General features: G+C 43.3%; 1 protein-coding gene across 2 annotated transcripts in view; it reads right to left on the bottom strand.

Annotated features, from left to right (window-relative positions):
- LOC126463160 (pre-mRNA-processing factor 19) overlaps nucleotides 1-8817 on the bottom strand; it is a 47863-nt gene extending 39046 nt beyond the window's left edge. For both annotated transcript variants that reach the window (XM_050096131.1, XM_050096132.1), the window contains exons 1-3: nucleotides 8716-8817; nucleotides 7742-7891; nucleotides 7524-7665 (exon numbers count right to left, since the gene is read on the bottom strand). In XM_050096131.1, the coding sequence (XP_049952088.1) occupies nucleotides 7524-7665; nucleotides 7742-7891; nucleotides 8716-8734 (311 nt within the window). In that variant the 5' untranslated portion in view covers nucleotides 8735-8817. The remainder of the gene's footprint in view (nucleotides 1-7523; nucleotides 7666-7741; nucleotides 7892-8715) is intronic.
- Nucleotides 8818-13252: the final 4435 nt, after the last annotated feature.

The following is a 13252-nucleotide window of genomic DNA, read 5'->3' as shown; positions in this document are numbered from 1 at the left end:
TGCCCAGCTGTCCCTTATTGCAAAGCAACACTTATCAATTGCCAATGGACAGGTTTTCTTCAAATGTGCATTGAAGATTTCAATATGCCCATCTTTGTGGCTTTGTGTTGCACCCAGTCTTCGCGTATTGGTGCTCAAATACAGGCAGTTTCTCCCACTGAGTGTTTTTTGACAGTCACCTTTTGGATACAGCTATTTCAAGGAGGAGCAGCCAGATGGGGAAGTCATCACTATTGTTGAAGGACCCCCTTCCCTTCTCACTGGACAGCAGCTGAAAGACGGAAAGCAGCAGGTGAACTCACTAGCAAGCACTGAACCTCATGCTTTAGTGACATGTGTCATCCGTTGAGTCAAAAACATGTACATCATGTGAATGTGCTATGAGGGTCCAGCAGCATATGCCTTGTAGATCAGTGGGTTGGAGACACTCTCATTGCCACAGGTTTTCTTCCGGACAGATTGCATAACTCAAGAACGTATTACAACTAAAACATTAGAGATTAACTTCAACACTGCAAAATTACCTGGCTGTTACAACCTAACGGACTATTTACACCAGCTTTTCAATCATCTTCCCTGAATTGAACCTGTTGGCAAGTACATCTGAGAGCAAACACTCTGCAACAATCATTGGAAGAGTCCAGGCAGGAAGAGGAGGCGTTATGGCCTGGGGAATGTCTTTGTAGCACTCCCTGGTTGAATTCATCATTCTGAAAGGCAAAATGGATCAACCCAAATATGCATCTACCACTGAGGACCATGTCCACCCCTACATGCAGTTAGTTTTCTCTCAGTGCAATGGTATGTACTAGCAGGACAATGCTGATGGGAAACACCTTAACACACCAAAGAACATTCATTTTGTACTGGTTGGATGTTTGGGGTGGGGGGTGTAGACGTGGGGACCAAGGCTTGACTTTAGTAAACTGGCTCAAACTGAACATAGGTTAAATGTGATTTGAGACTTTCTCGGCGTATTCCATTCGTGAAATCTTCTCGGGTGATCAGCCGAGTAAAGGCGTCGTCTTCTCGCAACGTTTCGAAGGGTTTCGTACCCATCATCTTCAAGCGAAGTGTCGAGATGCTGTGTTGCGCGGTCTTATAAAGGCTCCTGGACCAGTGACTGATTCTGGGCGCCGACCAATCAGGTACCTGCGGAATCGGCCGCCGCGCCAGTGGTGGAGGGTTCGCGGCACGGACCGGGCGTCAAGTCCCTGCCGGTTCCTAATACGTCTGTGGCCGCTACCGTCTTCGTGCCGGAGCGTTCTCTTCTAATTTTAGTTATTGCGGGATTCCAAGCTGTACTAAGTTGGAAACCAGTGTCTCGATTGATCAGGTTGCTGTTCAACCGAATTTCTACAGCCTCTTTGAAAACTGAATCCCAAAATCCTTTAGCGTCACACAGCTTCTTCGTACCCTCAAAGAGGAAGGTGTGTCCTTCGTTAAGGCTATGTTCCGCTACCGCCGATTTTTCTGTCTGACCAAGGCGTACATTTCTAATGTGTTCCGAGCGCCTCTGCGTGATGCAGCGCTGCGTTTGTCCGATGTATTTCGTACCACATTCACATTCAATACTGTATACGCCTGGAGTCTGCAGTCCTAGGTGGTCTTTGACTGAGCCAAGTATGTCCTTAATTTTACTTGGGGCATGAAAAATTGTCTTGATGTTGTGTTTCTCAAGAATGCGGGCAATCTTGGCTGTTGGCGGTCTTGCGTATGGTAGAAATGCCAGGCATCTGGTCTCATCTTCTTCTTCTGGTGTGTCTACCTTCCTGCTCTTGTGTAGGGCGCGCGAGATTTGCGTCTCATTATAACCGTTGCTGCGGAAGGTCTTCCTTAGGTGTTGTAACTCTGCAGGTAGGCTGTCATCATCACAGATAGACTTGGCCCTGTGCACAAGTGTGTTAAGCACTGAGTTGCGTTGTGCTGGGTGGTGGCAACTCTGTGCATGAAGGTATAAATCCGTATGTGTCTTCTTCCTATACACAGCGTGACCCAAGGTGCCATCAGGGTGCCTCTTGATTAGAATGTCAAGGAAGGGCAAGCTTCCGTTTTTTCCACCTCCATGGTGAATTGTATGTTGCTGTGTATGCTGTTGAGATGTCGCAGGAAGTCTTGCAGATTCTCTCTGCCATGTGGCCACACGACAAAAGTGTCATCCACATATCTGTAGAAGGCTTTAGGTTTCAATGGGGCGGTGTCCAGGGCTATGTCTTCAAAGTGCTCCATGTAAAGATTAGCGATGCCTGGAGCTAAGGGGGACCCCATGGCTACACCATCCACTTGTTCATAAAATTTGCCTCCACACTTGAAGTAGGTGTTTGTTAACACATGCCGGAACAGCTTTATTGTGTCCTCACTAAAGCGTGTTTCGAGCAGCGCTAGGGAGTCTTCCAGCGGTACTCGTGTGAAGAGTGAGGTGACGTCAAAGCTGACAAGAAGATCTTCTTTATCCAGGCGAAAGCCTTGTAGTACCTTCACAAACTCCGCCGAGTTCTTGACATGGTGCTCACAGTGACCCACGATCGGTTTAAGCAGTTGTGCTAGGTACTTGGCTAAACCATATGTCGGTGAGTTGATGGTGCTCACTATGGGTCGCAATGGAACTCCGTCTTTGTGGATCTTAGGGAGCCCATATAGCCGTGGTGGTGCCGGTGCTCTGGGGTACAGCTTCCTGATGACGTCCTTTTCCAGTCCAGAGTCATTGAGCAAGGCGATGGTCTTGCGAGTCACGGAAGCTGTCGTGTCCTTGTCCAGTTGCTTGTAGGCAGTATCTTGTAGCAGTGAGTTTATCTTCTGCCAATAATCTTCTTTCCTCAGTATCACCGTGGCATTGCCTTTGTCAGCAGCTAGAACGACAGTGTCCTCATCATCACGTAGGGCCTTAAGAGCCTTCCATTCAGCAGACGTTATGTTGTTCTTGGGCATTTTTGCCTTCTCCAGGACCCTGCACGTCTCTCTCCTAACTTCCTCAGCTGCCTCCGTAGGGAGGCCGCGCACGGCTTGCTCGATGCTGCTGATAATGTCTCGCTTAGGTAGTGTCCTGGGTACTGGAGCAAAATTAAGTCCGGTGGCAAGTTCACCAGACTGTCTGGAGCCCGGCAACATGCCGACCACACAACCAATGCCAAGACTGTCATCAATCTGGCAGGCAAAGAACTGGACGAGACCACAATATCAGTGCTGTCGAGAGGACTTAATTTTGCTCCAGTACCCAGGACACTACCTAAGCGAGACATTATCAGCAGCATCGAGCAAGCCGTGCGTGGCCTCCCTACGGAGGCAGCTGAGGAAGTTAGGAGAGAGACGTGCAGGGTCCTGGAGAAGGCAAAAATGCCCAAGAACAACATAACGTCTGCTGAATGGAAGGCTCTTAAGGCCCTACGTGAGGATGAGGACACTGTCGTTCTAGCTGCTGACAAAGGCAATGCCACGGTGATACTGAGGAAAGAAGATTATTGGCAGAAGATAAACTCACTGCTACAAGATACTGCCTACAAGCAACTGGACAAGGACACGACAGCTTCCGTGACTCGCAAGACCATCGCCTTGCTCAATGACTCTGGACTGGAAAAGGACGTCATCAGGAAGCTGTACCCCAGAGCACCGGCACCACCACGGCTATATGGGCTCCCTAAGATCCACAAAGACGGAGTTCCATTGCGACCCATAGTGAGCACCATCAACTCACCGACATATGGTTTAGCCAAGTACCTAGCACAACTGCTCAAACCGATCGTGGGTCACTGTGAGCACCATGTCAAGAACTCGGCGGAGTTTGTGAAGGTACTACAAGGCTTTCGCCTGGATAAAGAAGATCTTCTTGTCAGCTTTGACGTCACCTCACTCTTCACACGAGTACCGCTGGAAGACTCCCTAGCGCGGCTCGAAACACGCTTTAGTGAGGACACAATAAAGCTGTTCCGGCATGTGTTAACAAACACCTACTTCAAGTGTGGAGGCAAATTTTATGAACAAGTGGATGGTGTAGCCATGGGGTCCCCCTTAGCTCCAGGCATCGCTAATCTTTACATGGAGCACTTTGAAGACATAGCCCTGGACACCGCCCCATTGAAACCTAAAGCCTTCTACAGATATGTGGATGACACTTTTGTCGTGTGGCCACATGGCAGAGAGAACCTGCAAGACTTCCTGCGACATCTCAACAGCATACACAGCAACATACAATTCACCATGGAGGTGGAAAAAACGGTAGCTTGCCCTTCCTTGACATTCTAATCAAGAGGCACCCTGATGGCACCTTGGGTCACGCTGTGTATAGGAAGAAGACACATACGGATTTATACCTTCATGCACAGAGTTGCCACCACCCAGCACAACGCAACTCAGTGCTTAACACACTTGTGCACAGGGCCAAGTCTATCTGTGATGATGACAGCCTACCTGCAGAGTTACAACACCTAAGGAAGACCTTCCGCAGCAACGGTTATAATGAGACGCAAATCTCGCGCGCCCTACACAAGAGCAGGAAGGTAGACACACCAGAAGAAGAAGATGAGACCAGATGCCTGGCATTTCTACCATACGCGGGACCGCCAACAGCCAAGATTGCCCGCATTCTGGAGAAACACAACATCAAGACAATTTTTCATGCCCCAAGTAAAATTAAGGACATACTTGGCTCAGTCAAAGACCACCTAGGACTGCAGACTCCGGGCGTATACAGTATTGAATGTGAATGTGGTACGAAATACATCGGACAGACGCAGCGCTGCATCACGCAGAGGCGCTCGGAACACATTAGAAATGTACGCCTTGGTCAGACAGAAAAATCGGCGGTAGCGGAACATAGCCTTAACGAAGGACACACCTTCCTCTTTGAGGGTACGAAGAAGCTGTGTGACGCTAAAGGATTTTGGGATTCAGTTTTCAAAGAGGCTGTAGAAATTCGGTTGAACAGCAACCTGATCAATCGAGACACTGGTTTCCAACTTAGTACAGCTTGGAATCCCGCAATAACTAAAATTAGAAGAGAACGCTCCGGCACGAAGACGGTAGCGGCCACAGACGTATTAGGAACCGGCAGGGACTTGACGCCCGGTCCGCGCCGCGAACCCTCCACCACTGGCGCGGCGGCCGATTCCGCAGGTACCTGATTGGTCGGCGCCCGGAATCAGTCACTGGTCCAGGAGCCTTTATAAGACCGCGCAACACAGCATCTCGACACTTCGCTTGAAGATGATGGGTACGAAACCCTTCGAAACGTTGCGAGAAGACAACGCCTTTACTCGGCTGATCACCCGAGAAGATTTCACGAATGAACATAGGTTGCCATAGTCACAAAGACAAACAGATTTGTTTGCATTTTCTTAGGCTCAGAAGTCAAAAATCACCTATGAGTGCCATGTATATGGACACAGTCGTGTGCGCAAGGTGTTTTTTGATTGTACATATTTTACCTCTGACAAACCTTTGTATAATGTGGTGCATTTTATCCACTAATATGAGGTTCCAATTAACAATTAACATATTTGGAAAAGAAATTTTTGAAGACCAGAAGATGATAGCATAGTCTGTCAAAATTGATTGTTGATAATAAAGAAATATTTATTCGACATTGGCTATAGAAAGCTTCTTACCATGCACACATGCACGGAGCCGTAAATCAGACTTTGGACTGAATATCAATATAATAAATGTGGACAAGAAACTAATGTCATCTAATTTTGAACAGAGAATGATATATTGGCAACTGAAAATGCTTAGACATGCCCAGTACTCAGGAATAATAATCCAAGTGTATTCTTTTATATTAACACATTTTCCTGTTTCACATTGGAATTCACTGTGTCATAACAATTCTAATAATGTTATTCAATCTGTATATTAAGCAAGCAGTGAAGGAAACGAAAGAAAAATTCGGAGTAGGTATTAAAATCCATGGAGAAGAAATAAAAACCTTAAGGTTCGCCGATGACATTGTAATTCTGTCAGAGACAGCAAAGGACTTGGAAGAGCAGTTGAACAGAATGGATAGCATCTTGAAAGGAGGATATAAGGTGAACATAAATAAAAGCAAAATCAGGATAATGGAATGTAGTCGAATTAAGTCAGGAGATGCTGAGAGTATCAGATTAGGAAATGAGAGGATATAAAATGTAGACTGGCAATGGCAAGGAAAGCGTTTCTGAAGAAGAGAAATTTGTTAACATCGAGTATAGATTTAAGTGTCAGGAAGTCGTTTCTGAAAGTATTTGTATGGAGTGTAGCCATGTATGGAAGTGAAACATGGACGATAAATAGTTTGGACAAGAAGAGAATAGAAGCTTTCGAAATGTGGTGCTATAGAAGAATGCTGAAGGTTAGATGGGTAGATCACATAACTAATGAGGAGGTATTGAATAGGATTGGGGAGAAGAGAAGTTTGTGGCACAACTTGACTAGAAGAAGGGATCGATTGGTAGGACATGTTCTGAGGCATCAAGGGATCACCAATGTAGCATTGGAGGGCAGTGAGTAGGGTACAAATCTTAGAGGGAGACCAAGAGATGAATACACCAAGCAGATTCAGAAGGATGTGGGTTGCAGTAGGTACTGGGAGATGAAGCTTGCACAGCATAGAGTAGCATGGAGAGCTGCATCAAACCAGTCTCAGGACTGAAGAACACAACAACAACAACAGAAGATGTAGTAACATGTCTATTTTTAGATATCAATTGTGCATGAAAACTCACCCATAAAAATTTATGAATGACAGAGATGCCCCTTATGAAACAATGGAGTACTAATCCTGTACATCATTGTCTGAGACGTTGCATTTGGTATGTATGAGAATTTAATGTGTCCATATGGAGACAGAAGTTTAACAAATGAACAAAAGAATTTTTAAAGCCCAGTGTCTCGGAGTAGGCGGTATATACAATGCATCTTTGGCATCCTGGTAATTAAACTGAGAATTTTTCATCACCCAATGGATGTTCTAGAATGATTTGCAGTTACCATGATAAAAGTGTGCTGTTTGTGTGGGAAAGATATGTTAAGAATTTTTTAAGACACACTGTACGTCCCTCCAAAAATGGAAATTCACCGAGATCTAACAAGAAGTCGCGAGCCATCACGAATTTTATTTCAAGATGCAGACAATGTCTGGTTGCTTTGACAAGTGTGCAGAGACTGACGGCAGCCAAATACATTTTCTACACAGCACTCTGCTAACAACTGGATGCATAGAGCCAGTTGGCTGTTGTGCAATCCAATGTGTTCCCATGCCTGCCACAGTGTGGAAATCATAGCTACCTAGTGTGCAGGCTGTAATGAATCACCCACTGTTTTATATACTGATGCAGCCAGAATGCCTAGTTGGTCACAGCCCTTACTACAAAAAAGTCACATTGGTGCGAAAAAAATCTTATTTATCAGCAATAAGTCAACACAATCTTAAAAACACCAAAGGTAACTGACAACATGTAGGCCTACTTGAAGTGTGAGCGGTACACAATCTACTGCTTTCAGAAATGATCACTAAGAGAAATATTTCTGTACTGAATGTCCGAGATAAATACCTGAGTTCTTGTCGAGCTGTCTGCAACTGCTGCCTCTGGGTAAAACTATGAAGCATGACAGCATCCCATTCATCTTGTAAGGTCTTTAAGATAGCTGGAATGCTTGTAGCGGATGGGGGCTTTGGTTTGACAATTGGTGTTGCTGAAATGTCAACATTAACTATGTAACAGCATATATTTCATAAATAGTTTCACCAGTAGTATGCATATATACTTACTTTTCACCTCAATAAGCATGTCAACTGTAAGCTCCTTCCCTGATATTGGATCCACCCCATTTTCTACTACATACTTTTCTATCAGTCGCCTTTCAAATATAGCCCCAGATACTGGAGATATGACAGGATGTTCTGGAACTTCATTTGAAACTGTAATGTAAACGTAAGTGGGCCTATTTAGTGAAATTGTAGAATTAGCAGCAAAACTAGTACAGCGACTTACTAACGAACCACCAACCTAACAGCTATTAAACTACAAAGAAATAAACAATTCAAAAACCTCTGAACACTGAAAATAATTCTCAACTCTCCTTTTAAAAACACCTACAAATTATCTTCCTTCCTTAAAGTAAAATGCAAACATATCGCTATCATGTAACACTCATTAACACAAAATGTGGTACACGACACCGAGTGCAAAGAAATAGGCAAGGGCTACAAGTACATCGAGCAGAGGGCAGTAACTGTTTCCAGATATCGTAACCAGAATGACTGCATAGAACGCTACTTTACTGACCAATTACACAGTGCTCAAGGAATATGTCTATTCACTTCAAACCATGAAGTGGATCTTGTCATATACAGCAAATTCCGAACAGTTATCTTGTTTGTCTAACTCAAATTTCATTTACTCAAAACTTCGTACGAAACCACCCGGTCAAAGAGTAAACATAGTACACAACGCTTTCAAAATTTACGCATACAACAGTACAAACATCATCAGAATTTCGTACGTTTAACGCAAACAAAGCACCAAACGTTTTTGTAGTTTACACTCAGATACACTCGGTAACCTTCTGCATGGCATAACAACACTGGAATTAGAAAACGAAAACGGTTGACCTTCTAACAGCGACAATATATAGCTGATATTGCACACATTTTACAAAATCACGTTCCTACAATCGCGAATGGTTATTCAATAAACGTCACAAAGAAATAACGAAGTGAACTTAGTATACACAACCACTTACTCGCACAACATAGCGCCATTTTTGTTTTACAAATGTTACCGGCAGCAAAGATTAACCAATACCGCAGTTAAAGACATCACACAAACGCAAATATAATCAAAGCAATCCGTCTTTGGGAAAGAAATTCATTTATGCAATAGCAGAAGCGAAACAAAGAACAAGTACATAACGCCATATCAAAAGCTTGTGATTTGATATATTAACAACATATAACTGTCAATACTGAGAGACTGAAATGCAAAACTTAATCGCGCGCAGCGCACGGACCAAATTCTGATCTCTTACAATTATCTGAAATGTCAGTATGAGTATAAAGAAGTTATCACAAGTTTTATTCACAGTGAATTTGAAAAAGTATTCAAACATCTAGATATTTAGATTTTGGACAGAGTTTTGGTAACAGAACACATCATCATCATCATCTTTTATTGCAATCAGTGCTCATGTCCATAGGTATAACTTTAAAATACCCTACATGTGCCTCCTGGGTGGAGCTAATTGAGCAACAGTGATTACAGGCAGCCAGACTATCCGTAGTATCTCCTGGCAATGTCATATCAACTAAATAGCCATTCGCTAAATAAAATAGTTCAAACAGTAAGTATACTGTAGTTTAAGATTGTGTAGTATTTATTTTACATGTTGTTGTTGTGGTCTTCAGTCCAAAGAGAATTCTACATCTCTATCATACACGCTAGCAACCTATCAGTTTGTAGCGGAGGGTACTTCCGTTACCCCAAACTGATCCCCCATCCCAGTTCCATTCTCGAAAAGGCGTGGGAAGAATAACTGTCAGCAACCCTCTCTATTAAATATAATTTCTCGAGTCTTCCCTTAGCGGTCATTTCATGAGATGTATGTTGTCAGACTATTCCTGGAAAGTGCTCTCTCGAAATTTCAATAGTAAACATCTGCATGATGCACAGCCTCTCTTTTGAAGCGTCTGCCTTTGGAGTTTGATGAGCAATTCTGTCACGCTCTGGCGCCGAGACAGCGATCCCTTCATAAAACACAATGCTCTTAGTTGGATCTTCTCTATTTTTTCTTCCAGTCTTACCTGCTAAGGATTCCAGATTAATGAACAAAACTGAAACATCATTCAAACAAACCCCTTGTAACCTTTCCTTCGTGGAGAGCTACATTTCCTTAAGGTTTCACCTATCATTTTCACTCTGGCATCTGCTTTTCCTACCATTTGTGTTATGTGGTTATTCCACTTAATGTCACATCGGATAGTTACTTCTAGATATTTTACGGTAGATCCTGTTTTCAGCAATCTGTTACCAATAGTGTAGTTGTGTAGTAGTGGGTTTCTTTCTCTGAATACGTGCAATATGTAACATTTGTTCATGTTCAAGGTCAACTACCAGAGCCCACACCATTCATCAATGCTCTGTAGGTCGATCTGCAAATCGATACTGTTTTCTGATGTTGCTGCTTCCTTATAGATAACCATCTCATCCAGGAACATTTTTAAGAATCTTCCAACGCTTTCTACTAGATGAATTATAAAGGGCCTATATTGTAAATATTAATGATCCTTTCAAATTTCATTGGGGTACTCCGGAAACAATCTTTACATCTGTCGATATTGTTCTATTAAGAGGTAAGTGTTGTGTTCCGTTTGTAAGGAAGTCTTCACTCCAGTCACAAATCTGGCCTGATACTCGGTAAGCATGTATTTTTTTCACCAACTAACTGTGTGGGACAATATCAATAGTCTTTCTAAAGTCAAGGAATACGGTATCAACGTGAGTACTGTTGCGTATAGCACTTTGTATCTCATGGAGGAACAAGACATGCTGAATTTTGCAAGATCTCTGTTTGCAGAATCCATGTTGGTTTTTATAGAGCAGGTATTCATCTCCAAAAACGTAGTAATTCGTGAATATAAAAAATGTTTCACATTTCTACAACAGATTGACATCAATGAGACAGGCCAATAATTATGCACATCTATCCTAAAATCCTTCTTGCAAATGGGAGACATCTTTCTACACTAGCCTATCCTTGTGGATACCCATTAATATCTTCATAGCAACCATGAAGAACTGAAGCACTCATGAAGGATGATCTGATAATTTGAGCAGAATAGTACACATAACTATGATGTTACAGTTCGTTATTTTTTTTAAATAATCAGTTGTGTCTCAATTATGTATTCATTGCAACATATTTTATTAAATACATCTTTAGAAAAACTTTAAATAATTTCTTTTTTATTTTGGTGAGTCCACTGCACATGAAGACAATGACTTGACACTATACATGGTGAGTCACCTAACGTTACCGCTGGCTATATTTCGCAAACCACATCAAATACTGACGAATCGATTCCACAGACCGAACGTGAGGAGAGGGACTAGTGTAATTGTTTAATACAAACCATACAAAAATGCACGGAAGTATGTTTTTTAACACAAACCTACGTTTTTTCAAATGGAACCACGTTAGTTTTGTTAGCACATCTGAACATATAAACAAATACGTAATCAGTGCCGTTTATTGCATTGTTAAATGTTAATTATATCCGGAGATATTGTAACCTAAAGTTGACGCTTGAAACATCCGACGTTCAGTTGCATGTTGTAACAAATATGGGCCACGGTCGGCGAGCAGCATCTGCAGGGACATGTTTGCGATGACGACCGTGTTTACGAGTGTGGCTGTAGTGCACTGTTGTAGTTTGGTCTAGCTGTCGCAGTGTCCGCATGTAGCGCTTGCTGCTATTGTTATTCTGCATTCGTCTCCGCACGCAGACCAACTGTAGTACACCGTGTTACCAGACGTCTGTGATAGTGTAGTGTTGTAGGAACTGTGACCATGGTGTATTCGAACTCTGAAAAGGCGGAGATGATACTCATCTATGGCGAGTGTCGACGAAATGCAGCTGAAGCCTGTAGGGTGTATGCAGCACGACACCCGGACAGAGAGCATCCAACGTGCCACACATTGCAAAACATCTACTGCCAACTCTATGCAACAGGTGTGGTCGTAGCACGCAAACGAGTCCGTAACAGGCCCGTAACAGGAGAAGCGGGTGCAGTTGGTGTGTTAGCTGCCGTTGCCATGAACTCACACATGAGTACATGTGACATTTCGAGAGCCGGTGGACTGAGTCAAATTAGTGTCATGCGCATACTGCATCGTAACCGCTTTCACCCGTTTCATGTGTCGCTACATCAGCAATTACATGGTGATGACTTTAATCATCGAGTGCAATTCTGTCAATGGGTATTTACAGAGAATGCGTTGCAGTTCTACCTGTTTACCGATGAAGCAGGTTTCACAAACCATGGGGCAGTGAATCTATGGAACATGCATTACTGGTCCGTGGACAATCCTCGCTGGCTCAGACAGGTAGAGCGACAGCGACCGTTGACTGTAAATGTATGGTGTGTAATCATTGGCGACCACCTCATTGGTCCTAACTTCATTGCAGGGGCCCAAACAGCTGCAACATATATCGCGTTTCTACAGAATGATCTGCCAACGTCGCTCGAAAATGTCCCACTGGAAACGCGTCGACGTATGTGGTATCAGCATGATGGTGCACCTGCACATTCCGCAATTAACACTAGGCTGACCATTGACAGCATGTTCGATGGGCGTTTCTTAGGACGTGGAGGACGCATAAATTGGCCAGCCTGTTCTCCTCATCTTACTCCTCTGGACTTCTTTCTGTGGGGTATGTTAAAGGAGAATGTGTACCGTGATGTGCCTACAACCCCAGAGGATATGAAACAACGTATTGTGGCAGCCTGCGGCGACATTACACCAGATGTACTGCGGCATGTACGACATTCATTACGCCAGAGATTGCAATTGTGTGCAGCAAATGATGGCCACCACATTGAATATCTATTGGCCTGACATGTCGGGACACACTCTATTCCACTCCGTTATTGAAAACGGAAACCACGTGTGTATGTGTACCTCACCCCTCATGGTAATGTACATGTGCATCAGTGAAAAAGACCAATAAAAAGGTGTTAGCATGTGGACGTAATGTGCTGTTCCAGTCTCTTCTGTACCTAAGGTCCATCACCGTTCCCTTTGGATCCCTACGTAATTCGATGCTCTGCGATACACACGATCGAACAGCGGAGGAGTGGTACTCAAGTGTCAACTTTAGGTTACAATATCTCCGGATGTAATTAACATTTTACAACGCAACAAACGGCACTGATTACGTATTTGTTTATATATGTTCAGATGTGCTAACAAAACTAACGTGGTTCCATTAAAAAAACGTAAGTTTGTGTTAAAAAACATACTTCCGTGCATTTTTTTATGGTTTGTATTAACCAATTACACTAGCCCCTCACCTCACGTTCGGTCTGTGGAATCGATTCGTCAGTATTTGATGTGGTTTACGAAATATATCCAGCGGTAATGTTAGGTGACTCACCCTGTATGTTATCAAGCATTAAACTTCTATTCTCTCCATAGTCTACATCCACATGAAACTGTTTACTGTAGTTAGGTATTGATCTCCTTGTACAATTTTAACCTCTCACACTTCCCTTCAGTAAGT

The sequence above is a fragment of the Schistocerca serialis genome, chromosome 1, assembly GCF_023864345.2.
Source record: "Schistocerca serialis cubense isolate TAMUIC-IGC-003099 chromosome 1, iqSchSeri2.2, whole genome shotgun sequence".
Taxonomy (NCBI): domain Eukaryota; kingdom Metazoa; phylum Arthropoda; class Insecta; order Orthoptera; family Acrididae; genus Schistocerca; species Schistocerca serialis.
Note: the sequence above shows the minus strand (reverse complement) of the source record. Positions and strands in the feature narration are given on the sequence as shown.